This window comes from Amia ocellicauda, chromosome 8, assembly GCF_036373705.1.
Source record: "Amia ocellicauda isolate fAmiCal2 chromosome 8, fAmiCal2.hap1, whole genome shotgun sequence".
Classification (NCBI taxonomy): domain Eukaryota; kingdom Metazoa; phylum Chordata; class Actinopteri; order Amiiformes; family Amiidae; genus Amia; species Amia ocellicauda.
The window spans coordinates 30,479,044-30,505,497 of record NC_089857.1 but is presented as its reverse complement, the minus strand read 5'-3'; the positions used below and the strand labels follow the sequence as shown (position 1 = coordinate 30,505,497).

Below are 26,454 nucleotides of genomic sequence, written 5' to 3'. Positions count from 1 at the left end.
AGGGGAAAAAAGTATTTGATCCCCTGCTGATTTTGTACGTTTGCCCACTGACAAAGAAATGATCAGTCTATAATTTTAATTGTAGGTGTATTTTAACAGTGAGAGACAGAATAACAACAAAAAAATCCAGAAAAACGCATTTCAAAAAAGTTATACATTGATTTGCATGTTAATGAGGGAAATAAGTATTTGACCCCTTCGACTTAGTACTTGGTGGCAAAACCCTTGTTGGCAATCACAGAGGTCAGACGTTTCTTGTAGTTGGCCACCAGGTTTGCACACATCTCAGGAGGGATTTTGTCCCACTCCTCTTTGCAGATCCTCTCCAAGTCATTAAGGTTTCAAGGCTGACGTTTGGCAACTCGAACCTTCAGCTCCCTCCACAGATTTTCTATGGGATTAAGGTCTGGAGACTGGCTAGACCACTCCAGGACCTTAATGTGCTTCTTCTTGAGCCACTCCTTTGTTGCCTTGGCTATGTGTTTTGGGTCATTGTCATGCTGGAATACCCATCCACGACCCATTTTCAATGCCCTGGCTGAGGGAAGGAGGTTCTCGCCCAAGATGTGACGGTACATGGCCCCGTCCATCGTCCCTTTGATGCGGTGCAGTTGTCCTGTCCCCTTAGCAGAAAAACACCCCCAAAGCATAATGTTTCCACCTCCATGTTTGACGGTGGGGATGGTGTTCTTGGGGTCATAGGCAGCATTCCTCCTCCTCCAAACACGTAGCCCATTCCAGCCTTGTGTAGGTCTACAATCTTGTCCCTGACATCCTTGGACAGCTCTTTGGTCTTGGCCATGGTGGAGAGTTTGGAATCTGATTGATTGCTTCTGTGGACAGGTGTCTTTTATACAGGTAACGAGCTGAGATTAGGAGCACTCCCTTTAAGAGAGTGCTCCTAATCTCAGCTCGTTACCTGTATAAAAGACACCTGGGAGCCAGAAATCTTGCTGATTGATAGGGGATCAAATATTTATTTCCCTCATTAACATGAAAATCAATTTATAACTTTTTTGAAATGAATTTTTCTGGATTGTGGTGTTGTTATTCTCACTATTAAAATACACCTACCATTAAAATTATAGACTGATCATTTCTTTGTCAGTGGGAAAACGTACAAAATCAGCAGGGGATCAAATACTTTTTTCCCCTCACTGTGTGTATATATATATAGATATAGATATAGATATAGATATATGTATATGTATATTTATATATAGATATATAGATAGATATAATATATACAAACACACACACACCATTAGCACAGGTTTTTTACACTGGCAGGACAAATATAGCCCTTATCAATTCTCAGAACATGACACTGCAGTTTACACATTTGGTTGTGACCTCTGAGAAGTCAGTGGGGGCACTTCCAGCACTCGAGTCAAAACACTGATGTTTAACTGAATACACCACTGTGCTGCAATTAATAGACAGCCCCTAAACCACCACTACTAACACATCCCTCAGGAAGAACAGAGAACTGGTGGGCTCTCAGATTCCCAGAGCTACCTTTGGCAGCCTATTCCCTTTTCCAGTTATCAAAACTAGTCAGGGGACAAAGAGTCTGGAGACAGGAAAGGGGGTAAGATGTGGATAAAAAGAAGAGACCCTCTCCAGAGAAGCTGAGAGAAGGCAGGAGTCCAGTATGGTCATGATGCTCTGGAGAATTGCACATGGCTTCCCTGCCTGGCTGCTGCTTGCTTCTATTCAGCTGCAAGTCGTTAATGGTGAGTCTGTTAATATGTAATTTGTAAATGCCACTAATGCTAGCCAAATGTGATAATTCTTGACAAAGTCATTGTGCAGATGACAAAAGGGCTTTGCTGAATGTTTTTATACGTGCATTTCCTCATTCCTCATTATCAAACTTTTTTTTTTAACTTTTTTATAAATTATTTTAATTGATCTCACACCCTGAAGGTAATGTCTTACGTCTCTGGTGAGGGAACAAGGACTGAGAAGCAGCCAACCAAAGCAAATTATGCACTTGAATACATGCTATATGGCAACAGATAATTTATTTAGCATAAACACAAATGTTTATCACTTTATCATAGATTAACAACATTTGATCCTTCACAAAAAGCTCCAACTCACAAGTTATTAAAATAAAATAAAAAAAACAATTATGTTCAACTTAATCCTCAAAAGGAGTTTTTAATGTAAATTGATTCAAGCAGATATCCACAAAGCTTTTTATGAATGGAATTGTTATCAATAGAGAAATGTATTTTCCGTTCAGAGGAGAGAGAAAAAAAAAACAGGATGAGATAAGTTTCAAGAGGAATCTAATACTGCTTTAAATATGTGTTCATGTCAGTTTTACATTCAAAATGAAACTATGTATATGAATATATATATAGAATAATTATCCGGTCAAGGAAGGATGGACAGCAGCTCCCGTCTAAAAACAGTCCACATTAACCGATGTCTCAAAAATTATTTATTTCAGAAAAAGTGAATATCATAATGCTTACGCGTTTGGACTTATCTTCCTCAGAGCATTTTTAAACTTACACCTATATATATATATATATATATATAGTGTGTGTCTGTGTACATATATAATCACCATCAGCCTATATTGATCAATTGTTGACTGAAGGCTTCCCCAAGATGTTTCTACTTGCTTCTATGTCACATGTACAGAGTTTATTATTTCATCTTCCCATCTTCTATCGTATTCTAGGTATTTTTTCATCTCTTGGGATCCATTTCCTTTGTCCATCACTGATCTGTTCTTCTTGCAATGTGTCCGGCCCATTGCCATTTTAAAATGTTCACTGTTTCAGTGATGTCACGTATTTGTTCTCTGATCCATTCATTTATTTTCATATCTCTTCTTGTTATTGTTATTTTGGAAAATTCACATATATATTTTTATAAATGAGTATATCCTTATTAGTATTAATATAATATGCAGTTTGATTGCTATGTGGGGTTCTGGAGCTCAGCGTTTAATCATTAAAAATATAAAAATGTCTAATACTGCAGTTCAGTGTTTTTAAAGCTTTGTGGGGAATCCATGTAACATCACTCCCAGGAGGCAACTCACACACCCCACCCTCTTAGGGCCACTCCCCCCCTACCCCCATCTCTCTCTCTCTCTCTCTCTCTTTCTCTGTCTCTCTCTCTCTCACTTGTTCACTGTACACACTATGGAGTCAGGGTGGGGGGAGCTCAATAATGTGAGAGAGCAGTATTATAAAATACAACTAAGACTTTTAAATATGCTGACTGTGTTTTGCTGTTGTATGTTATTATTGTGCTTAATTTATTGAAGTCTATGTAACAGAATGTAAGGAGGAATAACAAGCAAGAACAACTTCTCATTTGTTCATAGCTGTGCCTATCACCCAGAATGTGTGCAGCACTTGCCATGTCAACGCCACCTGCGACGTAAAGCATGATGGGACAGGGCAAATGGTCTGTAACTGTATGTATGGCTTTGTGGGAAATGGAAGGACACACTGTCAGGGTGAGCGCGTTTCTCTTTAGGCTATCAAGGTGATTATAGCTGGTGCAGCTGTTTCCTGGCCAACACATTTTTCTGGATTGTATCTTGATATATCTGTTTCCCCTTTCACACTCAAACACCAGCACGTTTTATGAAATGCTTTTTAGCACCCTTTTTAGACAGGTTAGAAGTTATGCCTTTTCGAATTTTAAACACCTAAAGTAAAGCTGTGTTTAGTATTTTGAAACGTCATTTGAAATATAGTGCAGTGTTGTCTAAATAATCCCACTTCATGATAACTGATATTGATGCTTGGTGATGGGTTTGCTGATGGACACTGGGTCCCCTTTGTAGGAGACTGGCAAGCCAAAAAAAGAGATATATCAAAATACAGTTTAAGATGTCTTACATTGAATTGCAGATATCTCAAACTAACCCCATTTCAAGATATCTCAAATTCAAGATATCTCAAATTTACCTCCTCTCCTATTAGAGATATCTCCATACAAAAGTTTGTTACTGCAGACAGTACTGTATATTAGTGTTAGTAAAACTATTTAAGTTACCTTGGATAAAGGCTAATCTGCAAAATTACTTTAAAAAAATAAGTTTCTGATCCTACATATATGTGGGAAAGATTTTCATGATAGGATTTCAGGTATGCTCTCAATTCAAGTACTTGCTTTTTGTTTCCCCAGATAAAGATGAGTGTCAGATTGGAGCACACAAGATCTGTGGAGAGCACACTGTATGCCATAACACACACGGCAGCTTCTACTGTACGTGTTTGACTGGGTACAGCCCTTCAAACCATATGGCTGTGTTCATTCCCAATGATGGAACCTACTGTGACGGTACGGCTACTGTTGTATTCACTTACACAGGCTCCAACATGTATTGCATTAAGCACTGGTGCTCTCAGTGGAAATGCTTGCTTTGGGTGTAATATCAGACATGCTCATTATAGTTGCCTTTTACATCATTCCATTGACGTGTATGCTGCAGCTGTTTTTCTGCACTGCACACTGCAAATGCAACAAAATATGTAGGTTTTACCTCTGATGTCTATATATACTATAATAATTGCACACATGCATTTTTATTAGCCTACACCTCATGTACAATTTACAATATAAGCTTTTGAGTAATGTTCGCAAATGCACGTTGAAAAAAAGAAACTCTTTCAAAAGGAATGTACACCACAGCACACGCATGTGTTTCTGTTTTCTCAGTCTTTCTTTCATTGTAATGCGGAAATGAGGTGTATGTTCTCAGATGGTTACTGCAGAGTGATGTCTAAGGTAGGAATGAAATAAGGCCATACGGTGGTTAATAACAAAAACCACTAACAATCTGAAATAAGTGTTACATTTATTAATGTATATAAAAACTATTTCTGATTTCCCACTTGATGTAAAAAAATGTTTTAAAAGCAATCAAACAAAACATCTGAAGCTTTGTGTAGTACAGGGATAACAAATGTAAGCAACTTGAAAGGAATAAAAGCATTTCATAATAAAAGAAGAGTATATGCATTTGAGGACCCATGCTGTTTAGGTTCTCTTGTACCATAGTGTTCACTGTACATTCCTGTCTGTGTTTAAGATATTGACGAATGTGAAGTGCAAGGTATATGTGGAGCTGGAGGGCTATGCAGGAATGTGCCGGGCAGTTTTAATTGCACCTGCTCTGAAGGGTACACAGTGCGTAACGGGACAGAGCCGTTCACCCCAGGGACGGAAGGTGCCGCCTGCACAGGTAACCAGTGCTGGATATTAGACATGGCAGTTGTAGATATATATTTTATGTCTAGCATTACGATTTAAAAGTGTCTTCTCTGGCTGCAAATAGAAATTACTCTTCAGTCTGACATACTAAGTGCTTCCTTATTTATATTGCTGTCACAGTCATTTGAAACAATGTTATTCAATGATTTAGTTTAAACAATATTGTTCTTTAAACTACTTATCTATTAATGGTATCTCCTCAGTGTCTGTTAAACACTGGCTGAGTTTAACCTTAATCCATTTATTTCTTTGGAGCGGAAATGTCAACTGAAATCTTGGGTTTTCCATAGGATGTATCAGTGTTTGGCACACTCTGAAAGATAGAGTAGTATTAATTAAATAAGTATTGTTTAACTAACCATTTTGACTAAAACAAACCGACATGTTACAAATGAAGGGTGAATATCTGCAGTTACAACTGTAAATATGCAAGCCCTATAAAATGCATAATTGCTTTCTTCCAGACACAGTAATGAAACACTGTTATATACAAAATATTTGTAGTCAAACTGAGATCAATGCAAGTATTGCCCCACAGCTATAGATTGGCATATTTCATTAAAACAATGATAAGCACAGTGGGGAAAAAAGCGAGTTTACTACAATCCTAATCATTTTCTTTTATTTTAGTTATTAATTGTGGGCAACCTCCTGTCATTGCCCACGCTGCCCAGCTCTCCGTGACGGGCACAGACTATGGAAGTGTAGTGGTTTTTGGTTGCAGGGATGGATTTGTTCAGAAAGGTGGAAACAACACAGCTGTCTGTGGAGCCAGAGGCCTATGGCAAGGCCCCAGTTTGGTGTGTGAAGGTAAAGATATTGTTTCCTATGGTTTTCTGAGAGGGAAAATGGTTTCATTTTTAAACAACCTATTGACACTGAGGTGCAAAGTGTGTGATGTACTACTTGAGTTAATACATATATTTGTTTTTAAGAAATAATGCTTCATAGACTATATGTTCTATAGGTTCCATCATGTTATATCTGATAGACTATAGGTTCCATCATGTTATATCTGATCATTTTTAATTAATCATTCTTTCTTCCCATTACTTTTTTGTGGTTATCCATACTTTTAATGAATTACACTTATTGAGATATATATTATTACTATGACTGTGATGATTACCAATGGATGTGCTTTGACGGCATTTAAAGGTTAATGGCAAAATGTCAGGTGTTTCTTGCCATGACTGCAGTGCCGACTGTATTTTCATCCAGTGTGAAATGTCACTAGGTCTTGGTCTTGCCCCTGTTCTGTTATTGCTGCAGGGTCACTTCTTTCATTACAAGACTGTATCTGTATTCTCGATATACCTTCAGTCTGATGTCCTGTTTAGTCATTTAAAAGGGTTCAAATTAAGTTCACACAGTGAATGCTCTGGAACAATGACTGATATTTCATACAAACAAAACCTTTAAATATAAATATAACCTTGACATGTATTATTCATTCTTTCTTTAATACATTATTTCACTTGTGTTACAGTTAACACTGTATGTACTGAAACTGCAATTTAACTTGAAATGTGATTGTGCTACATTACACAAGGCTCCTTAATATATTTTGGGATATTGCTAGGAGTTCTGCTGAGCTAATTAGAAAAAGAAAAAAGAAAGAATGTCTAAGGAGATGCAGATTAGTTTGTGTGAAAACAGTTGCTCTGAAGAATTTTGTTGTCAAATTGCATTAAGTATTTTGTCCTACGTTCATATCTCACTCATTGTAATTGTTTTTTTATCTGTATTTTAAAGCAGATCTAGCCTTTTCCACAGATTCATTCTCAGAGATTTCGAATTTGTTAGATCAACCTTTAGTTTGTCCAAATCTGGCAACTGAAGGTCACGGGGATCTTCATTTTAGTTTATTTTCCATTTGAGCCATTACTTAATTTAACTGAATGGTTTGCTTAATTTAAAATATGTATCATCTTGCTTATGTCATTAAGCTCAATCTGGATATATTTGTTTTTAGTTCTTAGTTTTAAATCCCAACAGAATTTGTCTTTCTGTTCTTAGACAGATACTGTGCTTTACACTACATAATAAAAACAAGTGTTACTAGTCTTAGCTCAGTATTGCCTTCAACCATGAATTAAATGTCATGATTTCCATGAATTACTCTCAAGAACATTATATATTGTGTCACTTTTGTACATAATGAATGCTTCAACTTTGCCAGTAAAGCCTGCAGCAATGAACTATTCATTGCCATAAATGAGCGATTATCAATGTGTAAGGTATTTGTAAAATTTTCAAGAAGCTGTTTACTGTGAGTGCCATCTGGACAGAATTGTAGAGCAAGTGTAACAAAGCTGACTGAACATCAGCACAGCTCTAGCTTTTAATCTGGGTTAAGTAATGAGAACTGCTCAACTCCGAGGTGCTGAAATTCATCTTCAAGTTTCATATCCCTTTCTTCTTAGAGATTGACTGTGGTCTGCCCCCTGTTTTGCAACACTCTGTTATGCATTGGAAGAACAGTACAAAACTGGGCAGTTTGGTGTTTTATGAATGCGATACAGGATTTTACAATGTCGAGGGAAGAAATGTTTCAGTTTGCACTATAAACAGTTCTTGGGACACTTCTTCCATAGAATGTAAAGGTAACGAATAGTCTTTTTTTTTTGTAATGAAATCATCGAAATGCTAAATATGTGTAAATGTGCAGATTGCAACTTACTGCATAAAAAAACTGAAACAATGTATGCATAATTTATCTTGTAATCTGGAATTCCAGTAGATCTAGACAAAGTTATTCATATTAAAAGAATATTAATCATCCACTTAGGAAGTGCAGTAGATCATCGTAACATCTGATCACTATTTTTGTACTCCAGTATCAGTGGTATTATCCATGAATTAATCCTCTAGGTTCACAGTGCTATCAATGCATCTATAGGGATTCTTGAGACAAAGTTTACTAAAAATGACAATAAACCTATAGTGAAAAGACTGTTCTCAAATGAATAGTAACACAGTGCTAATTTCCTGCCCAGAGACTGACTGCAGTTTGCCCCCGCTGCTGCCAAACACTAGCAGTGTATGGAATGGCAGCACAAGACCAGGCAGCATGGCTTATTATAACTGTAAACCAGGATTTTACAGTGTGGGAGGCAGTAATGTCTCTGTGTGTGCATTGAATGGTTATTGGACGAATGCTTCTTTGCTATGTAAAGGTAATGGCTTTTTTCTTCTTTAATACTGCATGATTTTTTCGGTCATTACCTTTCAGCTGATTTCCTCCTGCTTTTTCTACTCTATTTCTCACAGTGAGAATAACTTTTCATTGTACATTAAAATATTAGTATGGTTCAGAAGAACATAACAGCAAGATAAAATGCAAAATAACAGCTGATTGGAAATGAAGCCATTTCAAGTAAATTCTGCAGGTTGTTGTTAGTAGCTTTATATACAAAAACAAAGTATATAAAGTAAAATAATTTTCTGTGAAAACATGAAATGGGGAAGAAACTTTGTAATAATCATTAATCTTTATTATTGATGTGTCAGGGCTTGAAATTCCACAACAAACTGGAAATAAAATTCTCAGAGTAATTCTGCATTAATTTCCCTTTTAGAGATTGATTGTGGAGAGCCTCCTTTTCTGCCAAACTCTACTGTACTGAGGGGCAGTGGTACAACAGTGGGCAGCAAGGCATATTATAAATGTAACAGAGGATTTTACAATGCAGGAGGAAGCAATGCTTCCATCTGTGCAATCAATGGTTACTGGACACATGCTTCTTTACGATGCAGAGGTAACGTATAGCACCAGGAATTTCATGCATCCTGAGAAATATGTATGTGAGAAATAAATGTATTTAGCTTTTTGATCTCATGTGATTTCACAGCTGAAAGAAAATGCAAACTAAATATAAATAAATAAATCCTTTAAATAATTTTACATAAAATCTACATGCAATAGAGGTGCCAATGAGCTCCACTGTCAACTGTATGATTACATAATATATCCAGTATTTATCAGGGGAATGTCCATTTAACCAGCTTACAGTAGTACATTTTTTGAAGAGTGAAGCCTTTTAGCTTGTAGCAAAATCTGAGTACAGCACATATTTTAGTGCTGGAGAGACTTACAGCCCAGATTACAATATTATGAAATGCCAGTGAGGCAATTACGTTAATTATAAATTAAGTAATATATATGGAAAATATTTTGCAGCAGTGGTTAGGGGAGGGGCTTTGACGGTCCTTCTTGTATTTTGATTAATGCTCATTTCAGTGATGAGATGCATGAAGCTGTGAATGTTGATTTTGCTTGTAGAGATTGACTGCGGCCAGCCTCCAGTGTTGCCGCACACTGAGACACAAGGGAATGGCAACACCACAGTGGGTGCTACTGTACATTATTACTGTAAGAAGGGATTTCACAATGTGGGTGGAACAAATGTTTCAGTTTGTACCATGAATGGTCATTGGAAGAATGCCACCATAATATGCAAAGGTAAAGCGTTCAACACTGTTTTTATATGTTAGGCAATCACCTCACATTGCATTCCCTGGAAAAAAACTTGTAAGCAAGAAATATGCATAAAATTGCAGTTGCCCATCTTTCCCTTGAATAATAATCCTCCCAAGCAGCCTTGTGTTTTAGTTTATATTAATTTTGTTGGTGAAGGACAACAAACTGCCTTTTTGGTATACTTGATATTCAAAGTTATGATGTTATCATCAATAACAATAACAGTAAATGTATTTGAAGCCAGAGATCAGAAAGCTCCTGTATTTACCATGACTGCAGATTCATATCTGCATTTAATGAACACACTCTTTGCAATGTTGTTGAACGTTTTGTTCATCTTGTGTGTCATGGAATTTGAAGGGGCATGATGTTTACAAGCATATAATAACTGTGTACTGGAACCAATGAGCCACACATGTCAGTGTGCGTTTTTTTTTTTTTTTTTTTTTTTAATCTTATTTGTTACACTAAGCCCTGAGAGTACTCTCCCTCCTAGAGATTGACTGTGGTGAGCCCCCAATTCTGCCCAACACTATTAGGCAGGGGGACATCAGCTCTGGACCGGGCAGTGCTGTATATTATATCTGCAAAGAGGGGTTTTATGACGCAGGGGGAAGAAATATCTCAGTTTGCACATTTACAGGTCATTGGGAGAAGGCCTCTTTAGAATGCAAAGGTACTGATGTTTTTTTTTAAATATGATTCAATCATGAACTGTAGCTTGCATGTCAAATTGAAGGATTCAATGGCTAGGATGGGTCTGGATGACATCATGAATTCCCTGTAGATTGTGCAGTCAGAGCTGGATGTTACTGGAGAATATGTAATTTTCTCTGCAACGACGGCCTTTTGCTTTATGAGTTTTCAGTGGGATGTGTTGGGAAGAATGACAATTCTGTACTGCTTTTTTCCCCCCTAGAGATTGACTGTGGTGAGCCCCCAGTTCTGCCCAACACTATTAGACAGGGGGACATCAGCTCTGGACCGGGCAGTGCTGTATATTATATCTGCAAAGAGGGGTTTTATGACACAGGGGGAAGAAATATCTCAGTTTGCACATTTACAGGTCATTGGGAGAAGGCCTCTTTAGAATGCAAAGGTACTGATGTTTTTTGTTTTTTTGTTTTTTAAATATGATTCAGTCATGAACCCTATCCTCTCCAGTATCAGAACACTCTGTATTTAAGGTCAGCAGGATTTTAAAGGCACAGCTTTTTAACAATGGTAATGCTACATTTATCAGCTATGGTAACATTCCTCATAGACATAATTTAGCTATGGCAAAAAGTGGCAGGGCATTACAATTCATTAAAAGGAGAAAATGATCATGATAATACAACAATAATTTCAAGTTATATTGAGTTACCCTGTGATAAAAAGTTGGAACAGTATGTGGCAAACCTACAGCATTGTACTTGTTAAACACATTTGTTTCATGAACATAATGTGTATCAATTCTGTTCAAAAGTTCAAATTTAAATAAATAAGAACTCCATGCTTATGAACTTTTGCTACAGAAATACTATAACTTGCATGTCAAATTGAAGGATTCAATGGCTAGGATGGGTCTGGATGACATCATGAATTCCCTGTAGATTGTGCAGTCAGAGCTGGATGTTACTGTAGAAATATGTGATTTTCTCTGCAAAAACGGCCTTTTGTTTTATCAGATTCCAGTGGGATGTTTTGGGAAGAATGACAATTCTGTACTGCTTTTTTCCCCCCTAGAGATTGACTGTGGTGAGCCCTTGGGTCTGCCTCACACCTCTATGCATTGGAATAGTACAGTAATGGGCAGTGTGGTGTATTATGAATGTGATGAAGGATTTTACAGTGTGGGAGGAAGGAATACCTCCATTTGCACTACAAACGGTTATTGGGAGGACGCTTCCATAGTATGTAAAGGTATTTATAATGTCTGCTTTGCTTTTTCCTGTTTTTCCTGAGGTTTCCTGTTATTTCCTGATTTCTCAATCAAATAAATCTATTACCCTGTCTGTTTTATTTCAGGTTTTTCCTGGTCAAGCTAAGAAAACCTCTTGGTAGTTTTAGACACACTTCCTGTTATATTATCAAAGTTTAAAAAGGAAGACATCTAAGCCATTTTTCAGAATAGCAATCTGAAGTACAATCATTTTTATTCAAATATTATTATTATTATTCAAATTAACTGTTCATTAACTCTTTACATAACTAACAATTACAACTGCATTTTAAATAACAACACAATGGATTCTATACAGTGATATTCTCTTGTGTAATAACAATATCACCTCATGGCAGAATGGCCAGAGAATTGATACATACAAAAAGCAGAAACTCAGTTTTGGTCAAGTATAGTTGACCTCTGACCTTACGAACGAAATGTCGTTTGGTTTTGTTTGTTTTGTTTTGTTTTGTTTTTCTCTCGCTGGTTCTCTCTTTTGGAATAGTTGTACAGTAGTTTCCTAAAGTCATCAACTATTTAGATTTAACTATTGGCACAGAACAGTTTCCCATGACAGAGCCCAAAAACTGTCTTGTTCTGTGATTACAAGATAATTTATCTTGACAATTGATTAAAATAAACAATATAAGTGATTGCTTTAATTCACTGTTGAGCTTATTAAATAGGACACCAGCTGTATGCAGTAGTGGATTTTGCGTGGGTAGTTTCTGTTGATTTGTTCTGTGTTGTACCTTTAGGAGCAGTTAATAGTTGTGTATTCTTTGAGTCTGTTATTAAGCCCACTGCTTTCAGCTTCACAGGTTCCCATGGTCCCTTTTGTGTCATCTTTGATATGTGTGCGTTCTCATTTAAGATGGGAAAATCATCCTCAATTTGATATCTCAATCCCATAAGACTTTAAATATGTTTCGTAAATGAATGATGTCTTAACGGGTTTTTTTCTTCTCTCTAATGAATTGTTAATAGACTGACAACATAAAATGTGCATCATATCTCAAGGCAAGAACCCTTTAGGATACAATGTCATTGTTGGTTAATTTTTTAAACATATATTTAAAATCTAGAATATGTGAAGAAACATGATACCATGGTTTATTATTATTATCATTATGGTTGTTCTTGTTAGTAATAGTAGTGGTAGTAATAACAATTGTTGAAATTCTTGTAGTAATACAAATTATTTATTTGTGCTTGGCCTTTAATGATACAATCAGTCTGTTACAACTTATCGATAATTTAGAACTGTATCTATCGCATGTGAAATTAGTACATGGATGACCTTATACTCAAACTTCAGCTGCAGTTATTTAAAATAAATATTTCCAATTGCAAATGGCTGCAATTATTGTTCTTATTTCAATAGACTCTAAAGTCACTGAAAAAACATGGAAATAACACACAAAACACTAAAGATACTGTGTGCTACCTTTGCAAGCTAATTGAACTTCACTATGTGCATATTCTTTAAATGGTCATTGTCAAATGTCCTTCCTTTCAATTTGTAGAAATGAATTGTGGAGAACCGGCCCATCTACCTCATACTGAAATTCAGTGGGACCTAACAGCCAACCCTGGGAGTATGGTGTATTATCAGTGTAAAGAAGAATTTTATGTAGAAAGTGGAAAGAATTACTCAATTTGTGGAGAAAATGGACAGTGGGAGATTGCTACACTACATTGTGCAGGTATTTAAACCTCTGTTTATTCAACACAAATTGAATTCTACTGGATTGCTCATTGAAAAAAGGGTAAATCTCATTGCTTCCAGTATATATATGCTTTTGGATTTTTATAATAAGCCTCTGTGGATTTGAATAGCATGTAAGAAAGGATAATAATAATAATAATAATAATAATAATAATAATTCTCATTCTTAATTGGATACAAAAACTAAAAAGACTGGCTTCTGAAGTAGAAAGAGACTACAAGTGAAAATTAAAAGTTAAAGATAAAGTTTCTTAAGTCTGACATTCAGAAACAAATACATTTTTTCCAGACTAAATAAGGAAGGAGTAATAAGTCAGAGACACCTAAAATGGTTAACTTTAAATGAAATGTCATAGTTCAGCACAGCAGTGCTTCTGAATGCAGTTTATGTGCACAGAGTATGTACTTATTTATTCATTTGTTATTTTCCTCGGTTGGTTTGAAGTCTTTATTTAAGGTGACGTATGTTAAATAATATATTTTCTTTAGGTATAATGGAATATTAAGAGTTATGTAATTATAGTACTTTACACAGCAGTTTAACAATTACTTTTTGCATAAACCTGTAGCATAAGCTACACAGTGATAAGTATAGATAAATTCAGTGAATTAGGAGCAGAAATACACTTGACCAATGAGTGTGTAGGATTGCAAGCATTGCAGTGCTGCTCATAACAGTTTTGATGTTGTAAAACCTTCTAGGAAATACTGAGAGGTGCTGAGAGCTGGTGAAAGGTGATAACAATCCTGCTATTTGGAGATAGCTGTTGTTACCTCAAGGGAAAAACAGGGGTTATTCAAGCCTTTAAAAATCAACAGGGAATTAGTCAGAGAGCAGTCAGTTGCTGAAGAATAAGGAAATTAAAGTAAATGAAAATACAGCCTGAGAGAGGTGGACAGAAATATCCAGGATGTGCTATTGATCTTGATAGGGGTCAGTGGAGTCAGATTACAAATAACACCTCCATGTGTTAATATGCTACAAACCCTGGCAATTAACTAGAGTTTTGTAATGTAGCCTCCTCTGTAGGCCTAATGAGCCAAGTTTCAGCTCCGAAACAAGATTCTGGCTGTTTGTTCCTGCTTGCTCAATGATCTGAAAAATTAATGTACCCTTTCATGGCATTCATAGACACATCTATTTTAATAGCCATCCATTTCACCCCGTGCATTATAAGAATTAACAAAATAATGTAATATTAAAAAAGACCTTTAGAAGAACACACAGAGTTTATGGAGAATCCTGTATAAAGTGTTTTAAGCTCATTAGTTCTGCCAAGTTACTAGTAGTTACTGCTGAAATGGGGTTCATGCTTCCAAGGCCTAGGATAGATAAAGCTTTGTATGATTTACGTCAAAACCAATGTCAGATACCCTTATGCTCTAAATGTAATTAACCTAACATCTGCATATCAATAAATTTTTAATGAACACTTAAGTGTGTCAAAACAGGGTTAAGTCAGCTCAGCAGACCATTGCTTAAATAATAATTTCTCACTGTGACACATTATGCCATATTCTAGAATGCAACTTTGCCTTAATAGTGATCTATGGCCTCTTTAAGGACTAGTAGAGATATTGTATATTAAACAGCATCTACAGTATATTATATATTACTACAGTTATAGAGTACCTTGCCTTAAAAAATAGAATAATCAAAATTACTCCCGCCACCTATATTGGTTTGTGATATTCTGGTGGAAACATAAAAACATATAATGGATGTGTTTTGTTTGTGGATTCACAAATGCATTCTGCAATATCTTGAAAAGCTTAGAATTGATCTTGTTTTGAGTAACTGAGAAAATGTTTGTCCAACTAATACACGGTTGATTACATCAAACAGAAATCAACTGTGGAATGCCAGCACCCCTACCCAACACTTACGTGCTATGGGACAACAGAACGGGTCTGGGTAGTGTGGTATACTATAAATGCAATGAAGGATTTTACCACCAGGGAGGACAAAATCATTCCACATGTACATCAGACAGACAATGGGAAAATATTACTGTAATATGTGAAGGTAACCACTTTCTTCATATGGCAAAAAGAGCAAATAAAAGTATGACAGATATATTGAATTATATTTAAAATAAGTCTATTCTGGTATTCTTCAGTATTTTCTGTAAAATATATTTTATGTATTTGATTACTTTGCATGTAATGTTGTGTGATATTAAGAGTATATCTTAAAATGATTTCTGATAGTCGGAATTATATGATTTAAAACATGTATATAGTTTAGTAAAAATGGTTTAGTGTCTAACAAGGTGTCAAATTGTTATCTTTCCAATGTATATGCTTTTGAAATATCCCCTTTGATTTCTGTCACAATTTTATTAATAATCGTCTTATTTAACTGTGGCATGAGAGTTGATATACTTACTACATGATGTAACAAAGTACAATGTTTCTGAGAGTAGCTGATGTGACATTTATTTTTTCCAGAGGTTGTTCAGAGGGGCTAACAGGAGGTGGCGCTGTTGCCTTTGCTGTAAAACAACATCAATGACAAAAAAAAAAAAAGTCCTTTGTGTGACGCAAAAGTTAAAAGAAATACATACACTGGGCTATAGAACATAAACGTGTGGAATGACACAATCCTGTTCATAATATAGCCTGCAATATATATATATGTTTTGTTGTATTGACTATATGGAATATAGAAAGTAAAGCAACTCTGTCATTCGTGATTGTACAATGGTTTGATCAGTCTGCAGTAAAATAAAGTGATTATTATGCAGTTCAGAGTTACTGAATTATGAATAACATTACCACAGGTAACTGTAAGGCCTTATGTAGCCCTGTCTGTGTATAATGCCCTAAGGAAAGCCAAAGAACATCTGCTGCTACTTAATGCATCCAAATCAGATACAGACTTCACCTTAGCCTGTTTTATTCACTCTCAGACAATCATGTATCCTTTTTGAAAACGAATTGTGCATTTAGGCATTTGCAGTAAATGTATTAAGGCTTAGAGTTACAGAAGAAGAAGAAAAAAACAACACTGGATTTAGTGCGTGCTGTGTTTTGCAACAGTACCTCTCGATAAGAAAGAGTGATTAAAACGGGACAATAAGCCAGGGAACATACTTTATGAGGTCAATAATATGGTCAGAAAGAATGGGGTTAGACGCCACGAAAACTCTCTTGGTGTCAAACTGACCAAAGATTTTTCTCTTTTTTTCTCTTCTTCTGTTGTTTCTTAATGGATAGCATAAACATTGGCTGATTGTGATTTTCTTTAATAAGGGGGAGGGGGAGTAACATCATATATGAAATATCAATATTAAACTGATACACATTCCAGAACAATCTAAGGGAACCATGTTTGAATCAATACAGTACCATGATATATTTAATTTGTGGGAGATGGTTTGACACCCATGTGTGTATATGTCTGCGCTTTGTTTCTGTAGCAGTGGACTGTGGTTCTCCCCCAGTGTTGGCCCACACAGAGGTGGCGTGGCACAATGGCACAGCAGCTGGGAGCCTGGTGCAGTATCGCTGTCAGGAAGGCTTCAGCAGCAAAGGGGGAACTGGGACCTCTGTCTGCACCAACAGTGGACAATGGGAGCCAGCTACTTTATTGTGCAAAGGTACAGTGCAGTTCCCCACCCCTAACATTACAGAGCAATTCCATTCTCTACAGCAGCAGCTTGTGAGTGGTACATCATGTAAAAAAAAACAAAAAACTGCACTGCAGTGAAACGCAAATCAGGTTGTCTAAAGATCGCAGAATATGTCAGAGTCACTGACCCACTGAAGGTTTTCAACAGTGGTAAAACAATCTGCCAGGTCTGACTGGAAATCCTTTATGCAATTGTGAGCACAAACTCTTGTCTTTTCCTTTATTATTTGTTTCCAGACATTTTTTTAAAACTCTGTATGCTATATTCACAGCAAATGTATTATTATTATTATTATTATTATTATTATTATTATTATTATTATTATTATTATATCACTTGACATTGTGCTGGCTAGTTGCATAGGCTACTTTGCATCACCTGATTACAGTTTAAGAAGCATCGTGTTCATGGAAAGCCTTTAATATATGTGTGATTCATCATCAGAACTCCATAATATTAGTGAAAAAACTCCCATGGATTAACAGCACTAATGACTGCTTTCAAGGCAGTTGGGTACAGAAGGAATAAACATGCAAAATAAGGCAGCTCTGTATATGATGTAGCATGATGTGTACATAGATAAATGATTTTAGAAATGATTATTTTTTGTGAGATGACACATTTAAGTTAGTGTAAGTCAAATTTTAACACTTTGATTGATTTTTCCTTTTTTAAATTCCCGCAAATAACAGAAAGAAAACCTGCAATCAATGCCCTTGTGATTTGTAATGAAACATGTCTGTGCTGGAAAGCTGAAAGGGATGGCAGAGCCAGTGAAACCTACAATGTACGTAATCTTTTCTCGTCTTAATGTTTATAATTATAATTAAGGGTATATTCAACTGATCATACCCTTCTCTCTGTTGCTCTCTCTTATATATATATATATATATATATATATATATATATATATTATAGCCACAGGGGCTTATTTATTGTTTTGTATCTTTTTGCTAACAAGGTGATGATGGTTGTGTGCAATGCAGGTTCAATTTGTAGGCCTCAGAGCCTATCAGAAGAAATTCCAGCATAAGAAGATGATTCCATTCACTTCAGCAGAAGATAAACCTAAACTCTGCCTGAACCTGCTGCCCGGAGCCAACTACACCATTAACGTCACTGCAGTGTCGGCAGGATTTTCCTCCACAATCAATCTCACTACCAGTTTAAGAGGTACAGTTAATATCTGAGTCTACTAGGCCTCAGTTTAGGGCTATCAGATTAGAGCATTAAAGAGGCATTGTGGGAAAGACGTTTCTCATAAGTGATCAGTATTATGAGACGTATCATTCCTGTTATTTTCACTTGTAAAAATGTATGTATGCACTACTCACTTTAGAATATCACACATTTTATCATATTAGCACTAGTTTCATAGTAAATTATAAATGGCATGTAATACACAGGAGGCAGAGGTAAATTATTTATCTTTAGTTTCAAATTACTGGTCAAACAGATACCTGAATACCTTGCATTACATTCAATTATGGTACATAAATACTGGGAGGAGGCCTAAAAAAGACAACAATCTGCCTCATTGTATAACCAAGGGGAGTTTCAGGTGAGGCTAGTGTTTTATGTCTATTCAGGAGTGTCTCAAACAAATGGTCCTTTGTGTAAATGTGGATGGGATTGAAACAAACAGAACAAAGAACAATAAAATGGAATTGAAATGTAAAAATAAGCCCACCTGAGTTAATTTAAAACCTATTATTCCCTAGCATTTTTATTTTCTTATTTAGTGGTGTATTTTGTTAAGTAATTCAGGGTGACCCCTTTGTCTCTGTTTGCTTACTTCTTCATAGCACTTGTCACTACAGACAAACCTCAAAAAATGTAGAGTAAACAGAAGTCTGTGCAACGTCCTGCAAGTTGTACTGTAGATTTAAAATGTAGGTTACAATGCAGTGGGTAGACTGGTCTGAAACTGTATGTATTTAAGTAATTAAAATATAAAGAAGCTTGTGAAAACAAGTAGACAAAGACTAGGATAATCACAGGGGTGCACACAAGATTGTATTTTAAAACTTTTTTTCTAGACTTTTCCTAAAATGAGATTACTCACTACTGCACAATGAAATGAAGACTTTACTGGCTTTCAGAACGATTCCTGAGACATACAACAAGCACAGACTGTTTCACTCTTCTGGCTTGAGTAATTTTAGTGAACTTGCATGACTTTTTCAGAACAGTGCAGCTTTTGCCCAAGAGGATATTTTCCTGTAGAAGAGCGGAGTCATAGGGAGAGCATGCATTCCATTCATTTACCATTTTAATGAACAATACATTCTATACATAGGGAAATCCCAGGGACATAGTAGTAAGTGAGTTAAAAAGGTCACATTGCAATGCAAATATTAGAAGTAATCAGATTTATTCTAAGCTTATATCAGCTGACTATGGGCACAGCATTTGTTCCTACAAATCTCTGGAGAATTACAAAAATGATTTCTCCATTGTGACTTTTTACAGTTGTCAAATGTGTTTCAAAGTGTTTATGTAAAAGCTCTCTTATCTTCACAAAAGAAGAAACTCATAATAGTTAATCATGTACTTGTACCTACTCTGAAAAAATACATGTATTGGAAATTCATTCCAATTCCAGAAAATATGGATTGGCAGAACTATTTGTAGGCTTTTTGCCAGAAGCACTTATTGTGTGCATATTTTCCTCGAATACTTAAAAGTTTGAAAATAATACATGTTCAAAGCAGTCAACCATATTTGGAAATATTTATTTAATGTAATTATCTGGAAACATTACTGCTCTTCATGTTTCCCTCGTCATATAAAAACATATTTTAAACTGTATTTTTTAATGAACAGGATACGGAATGGGAAGTGAAACAAGTTAATAGGCCACAAGCCTTTCAGCTGTTTTCTTCTGTGGTACCATTCATCTGGTTGAGTAAATCTTTCAATGCAGATTATTTTAAACACAAACCCACAGGCTGTCTCACCCAATGTTAACCAAAATCATTTCCCTTTTTGTCGTTCAGATCCACCAATACCTGAATTTACTTACAAAGTTGTAGAAGGCCCCTTGCCTTCGCTTCGACTACGAAGAGCAGCTGACACCATTGATCCTATAAGGTATTCATACTTCTCATTCTTGTTTGTTTCTTGGCTGCCAGGATTTTCCTGCAGTCTCCAGGAGTCCAAGATTAATCTCCACAAGACTGCCATGCACTAATGAATGCTATTACATAGTGCTTTCATTCATGCTCTCATTAGCTTCTTGGCAAATTCCTGCTCAGGTGTTTGAAAGGAAAAATGATTTTGTGCTTTTCCTGTCTGATCCTCTTCTTGGTGTTACTTAGGGTTCGGACTGCACTCAGGAATTGGGTAGAAAATGCTTGTAATTGTGTGTGATTTGAAAACGTGAGTGGCTTTTGGGTATGAAATCAAAATAAATGCTGTGGTCTATAGTTGAGAAATTGATCCAGTTTGGTAGCAGTGCCACTCTTTCCATGGAGAATATGAAGACTTTACTCCAGATATATAATTCCATTGCTAGTTTCAATACCAAACAATCACAAGACCTACATGTATACATCCACATCCTCATTGTTAAGAGCTGGCACAGTATAGAACAAAAAATCTTAATATGTCAATAATCTGCCAGCAACACATCCTAATTGCTCAACCTTGTGCACTGATAACCAGCCCCTGCCCCTTTAACAACCTGAAACAAATAATCCTGTGATAATTAGCTCTGGGATTTTGAAACCTCACAGTTTGTTTCCTGTGCTTCCAGTGTGTATCAGGTATTTGTGATGCCGCTGAGTGGACCCCTGAGTTTTAACTGCAGCTCTCCCAGCTCACCACACTTCTATAGCCGACAGAAGCCAAGGGGAGCATACGTGGCGGCAGAGATCCAAACTGGGGAGATTAGGAGTGAGCTGGTCTTCACCGTGGGAGACAGGCGCTACTATGGGGAGTACTATAATGCTCCTTTAAAAGAAGGCGAGGCATACAACATAGTACTCCGCACTGTCAGTCGGTGGGGGAGGGTAAGTAGTAGTACTGTTTGTGTTTTTCTAAAAAGCCCCCAGAATAGCATTAACCAAGATCTGATTTACTTGATGAGATGTGTGCAATTACTGAGCATCAACAATCATCATTGCAGGACATTTTCCGTGTAATGAATGGAGAGCAAACACAGGGATGCTGCTCAACACTCCCAATGCTTAACCACAAGGAGCACATTTTGTAGTTGAAATTAAAATCAGTACGAACATATTACTATGTGAGAGCATTTGGTGAAGAACTTTCTTAGCTTGAAGTGTAATGGCTTGGAAACAAAGTAAACATGCCTTTAGTAATGAGGACATGAACTGGGGCATCAGGAAGCTGGAAAATGGGGCAGCTCAATGTAATGTTACTTATTTACCAACTAGCTTCCAAAATGTGGTCTCCAATATGCAGATGTATCTCTAATCAGTGACAATGTGAAGAAGCAACCACTGGAGAGTCACATACATCTGGGATAATTGCTTAGTAACCAATTTTGTATTGTTTTTTCTTAAAATCTTCAAGGGCAGCATACATTTACATGTTAAAATGTGTGTGTGTGTGTGTGTCTGTGTGTGTGTAGAGAAAGAAGAGAGAGAGAAGACGAGAGAGAAAGTGTGTTGTCCTGAAAATTGTTTCTGAACTTACAGCTTCTGTATGTGGCATCAAATATAAGCATATTTCTAAATTATATATTATATACATATAATATATGTGCACATATAATGAGACCAAATTTGTATACCTATGTTTGTCAGATGTAAGAAAGTTGATGAAATCAAGATCTTTTGTTAACCTTATTGAATTTAACCTTCTTCTACAGGGTGTTACTACATATAACTACGCCATTCAGCTAAATTTGTTGAGCCTTTGTTTTTGTTTCCAGGTTAGGAAACAATCTTGCGTCATTTGGGCAAAGACGAGAGGTAAGCTGTGTGTTCTCGTCTTTTGCTAGCAAGAAAAAGGTACTAACAACATTGATACATTTGCTTTATTTTAGATAGTTTTTTATTTTTTTGTCTTAACACTGTGTGTTCTCCATGAGTATTCATTTTGCTCTGTATTGGTGCTGTACTGTAGAGAGGCTATTTCGTAAAGCCATTTCTCAATTTTAATTTCTCTGACTACTAAATTGAATGTGCTTTGTGCAATTACAAATCTTGTATCGGGCGAATTGCACATGCATTCTGGACATTCATATATATATATACATACACACCAATCAGCCATAACATTATGACCACCCGCCTAATATTGTGTAGGTCCCCCTTTTGCCGTCAAAACAGCCCTGACCCGTCGAGGCATGGACTCCACTAGATCTCTGAAGGTGTGTTGTGGTATCTGGCACCAAGACATTAGCAGCAGATCCTTTCAGTCCTGTAAGTTGCGAGGTGGGGCCTCCATGGATCGGACTTGTTTGTCCAGCACATCCCACAGATGGTCAACTGGATTGAGATCTGGGGAATTTGGAGGCCAAGTCAACACCTTGAACTCGTGATTCATCAGACCAGGCCACCTTCTTCCATTGCTCCGTGGTCCAGTTCTGATGCTCACATGCCCATTGTAGGCACTTTCGGCAGTGGACAGGCGTCAGCATTGGCACCCTGACTGGTCTGCGGCTACACAGCCCCATATGCAACAAACTGCGATGCACTGTTTGTTCTGACACCTTTCTATCAGAACCAGCATTTACTTTTTCAGCAATTTGAGCTACAGTAGCTCGTCTGTTGGATCGGACCACACAGTCCAGCCTTCGCTCCCCATGTGCATCAATGAGCCTTGGCCGCCCATGACCCTGTCGCCGGTTCACCGCTTTTCCTTCCTTGGACCACTTTTGATAGGTACTGACCACTGCAGACCGGGAACACCCCACAAGAGCTGCAGTTTTGGAGATGCTCTGACCCAGTCGTCTAGCCATCACAGTTTGGTCCTTGTCAAAGTCACTCAGATCCTTACGCTTGCCCATTTTTCCTGATTCTAACACATCAACCATGAGGACAAACTGTTCACTTGCTGCCTAATATATCCCACCCACTGACAGGTGCCATGATAACGAGATTATCAGTGTTATTCACTTGTGATTGAAATATGAGATAATCATAAGCGTATCAGTTACATCAGCAGTCTAAATATTCCATGTGTTCATGTGTATGCTGCCTGCAACCCTGGCAACAAGATTATCAGGAAATTCATTTGAAAGTAAATGAGGTGGAAATGTAATAATTCAAACCTGATCTGATAGTAAGTAACATTAATATACTTGTTCAAAAAACAAATGCAAGAAAAGAAAATCAGATCCTCCTTTTTATGTGACACAATGCCAAGTAACTGAAAACTTTGAATGGTACTGATAATTGTTTTGTTTTCCCTTAAAAAGACAAATATTGTATATTTCCATTCATTTTCCCTTTCAGAAGCATCTTATACTATACAGCATGTAACCATAGCGGCTGGAGGATCGGTGGGATTGGTTTTATTTATTGTATTCTTGGGCTTCTCTATCGCATGGTAAGACTTTATTTCTGCAGTTTCTATGGAGGATGCTCCTCAATTTAGAAATGAAAAAAATAATGAAATCAGATCCATTCATTTTACATTCCTAACGTAAAACTTACTTTCATTATTCAAAGTCAATTCCACGTTTGGGACTGAAAGCACAGGAGGCTTGTTTCCTGGATCCTTAATCAATTCATATCTGATCATTAAAGTGGTGTAATGGTGTAATATATAACCTAGATTTTAATTATACTGTACTTGTTTACTTACACGGGAGTAACTGATCAATGTATTATTATTATTATTATTATTATTATTATTAAGTGGCTTCTGTGGTAATAAAACCATATATATATATATATATATACACACACACACAATTTATTTATTTATTTATTTATTTATTTAATTTTGCTCTGCTGGATAACATTATAACATTTAATAACTGGAATCTTCTTTTTCTTCCACCCAGGTACTGTAAGAAGAAATGAAACAGACATTCTAATGCCTGACTGTACAGTTTATTTTATTAAAAACCCTGAGATAAATCACGACTCCCTGCTCTTTGAAATTGTATAAAATCTTGTCTAGTAATGCATAGCTATAGAAAGGAACGATTTCTGTTTGCTTTAAGTTGGAAACATACTTCGTGGTTTGAAATTTTGCAGCTTGGAAAGACTGCTCTAGAGTGCTTTGATTTAATCCAACTGTTTTGAAATTCTGACACTGAGAAGAGCCATGGCCGTATTGTTGGACTGTGCACAGACCAACTCCTGATCTTCTATTCAGGCTAGCACAGAGGAAACCCACATTTAGAGTAGTGTAGATGCAACTGTAATTGTTGATTCCTAATGGCTGAATGGGCACCTGTTGTTAGATTACCAATCATTGTATTATCCAGAAATTCAAACAAGGTGTAGGACAAGATTCCAGGGGAAAAGGGCTACAACAATCCAGCAGGTTTTGCCGGACTGTTAAATCATCACCTGCTTTAGACTTGTAAAAGGTGTTTAGATGGTTCAGTTTAGAGAATATTTTTTTAACTTGCCATTACCATCTTTATGATGCAATGTCTTCAATTACATTTTAAATTCCAGAGCTCTGCATAAACTAGAAACAGTCTAAAAGTAGACATTCATTGTTTTCTAAAAGATAAAATGTGGATAAGGACATTTTTCAGATACAGCTATACATTTCAGTCTGTGAAAGAAACTTTTCTTATTGTTATTTTTTTTTTTTAAATCATGGCAGCAATCACTTACTGAAAATATAAAGAGTGAAGTATAGTGTTGAAAATGTATTTCACAATCTAAGACTTGGGGAAGTGGTACCATTGAGAGAGGAACATTCTTGGTAGCATTAAACAAAGCCAACAGTGATACAGAAAGTCATTGTTGGGTTTGAAAAAGGCTGGTTTTGTTGCTTCCTATTTAAAGCAGGATTATAGAACATAAGAAAGTTTACAAATGAGAGGAGGCCATTCGACCCATTGTGCTCGTTTGGTGTCCATTAATAACTAAGTAATCCAAGGTTCTTATCCAGCCTATTTTTAAATGTTTCCAGATTTTCAGCTTCACATCGCTGGGGAGTTTGTTCCAGATTGTGACGACTCTCTGTGTGTCTCCTGTTTTCCATCTTGAATTCCTTGAAGCCTAATTTCCATTTGTGTCCCTGGGTCCGTGTGTCCCTGCTGATCTGGAAAAGCTCCTCTGGTTTGATGTAGTCGATGCCTTTCATGATTTTGAAGACTTAAATCAAGTCCCCACGTAGTCGCTTCTGTTCCAGGGTGAAAAGGTTCAGTTCCCTCAGTCTCTCAGTAGGACATTCCCTTCAGACCTGGAATAAGTCTGGTTGCTCTCCTCTGAACTGCCTCTAGAGCAGCGATATCTTTCTTGAAGTGTGGAGCCCAGAACTGTACACAGTATCCAGATGAGGTCTAACTAGTGCATTGTACAGTCTGAACATCACTGCCCTTGTTTTAAATTCTACACTTTTGACATTATACCCTAGCATTCGGTTTGCCTTTTTTATTGCTTCCCCACATTGTTTGGATGGAGAAAGAGAGGAGTCCACATAGACTCCTGGGTCTTTCTCATGCGTTACTTCATCTAGTCCTATTCCTCCCATAGTGTAATTATAGTGGACATTTCTGTTACCTGCATGTAATACCTTGCACTTGTCCACATTGAATTTCATCTGCCAGGTGTCGGCCCACAACTGAATATTATCTAAGTCCCTTTGAATAGCCTATTCTGCTGAGATTGTATCTGCTCAGCCACCTATTTTAGTATCATCTGCAAATTAGACAAGTTTGCTAACTATCCCAGTATCCAGATTATTAATATAGATACGAAAAAGCAAAGGCCCTAGTACTGATCCCTGTGGAACTCCACTAACAACCTCACTCCAGTTAGAAGCAACTCCTCTAATCGACACCCTCCGTTTCTTATACATCAACCAGTTCATAATCCATTGATTTACATTACCCTGAATGCCTACAGCCTCCAATTTGAAGATCAGTCTTTGGTGTGGGACCTTATCAATAGCTTTCTGAAAATCTAAGTATATCATATCATATGTTTTCATGTGATCTACAGATGCAGTTGCATGTTCGAAAAATTCTAATAAATTTGTAAAACATGGGGCCGGATTAAATCAAAACTTTGACCCACCCGCAAATAGCAAACTACAAACCTGTTCATCATAGCGGTTACATTTATGATTAAACGAAAGTGTCATCTTACTGAAAATGAAAACACAACTGAGTACAGTTCTGTTATTTTTCTATTAGCAGGTGGGTCAATGTTTTGATTTAATCCGGCCCATGATCTGCCTCGTCTAAACCCATGTTGACTATCTCCAAGAATATGTTTTTCATTAAGATGCTCCTCTATTTTCTGTCTAATCATTTTTTCCA

At 36.7% G+C, this 26,454-nt stretch overlaps 1 protein-coding gene across 5 annotated transcripts; it reads left to right on the top strand.

Moving 5' to 3' along the window:
- The first annotated feature begins 1,359 nt into the window (after positions 1-1,359).
- susd1 (sushi domain containing 1) lies at positions 1,360-25,327 on the top strand. Of its 5 annotated transcripts, none has more exons than XM_066711020.1 (22): positions 1,360-1,736; positions 3,353-3,487; positions 4,165-4,320; positions 5,072-5,224; positions 5,884-6,063; positions 7,680-7,859; positions 8,253-8,432; positions 8,835-9,014; positions 9,539-9,718; positions 10,233-10,412; positions 10,656-10,835; positions 11,465-11,641; positions 13,190-13,369; positions 15,239-15,418; positions 16,815-16,994; positions 17,720-17,814; positions 18,014-18,200; positions 20,027-20,120; positions 20,785-21,040; positions 21,928-21,967; positions 23,459-23,549; positions 24,010-25,326. In XM_066711020.1, the coding sequence occupies exons 1-22, from the start codon at positions 1,655-1,657 to the stop codon at positions 24,026-24,028; spliced, it is 3,285 nt and encodes a 1,094-aa protein (XP_066567117.1). In that variant the 5' UTR covers positions 1,360-1,654; the 3' UTR covers positions 24,029-25,326. The 5 variants fall into 5 exon arrangements, with proteins under 5 accessions (XP_066567117.1, XP_066567116.1, XP_066567118.1 ...); XM_066711019.1 differs by having other exon boundaries at positions 23,456-23,549; positions 24,010-25,325; XM_066711021.1 differs by lacking the exon at positions 15,239-15,418 and having other exon boundaries at positions 23,456-23,549.
- Positions 25,328-26,454: the final 1,127 nt, after the last annotated feature.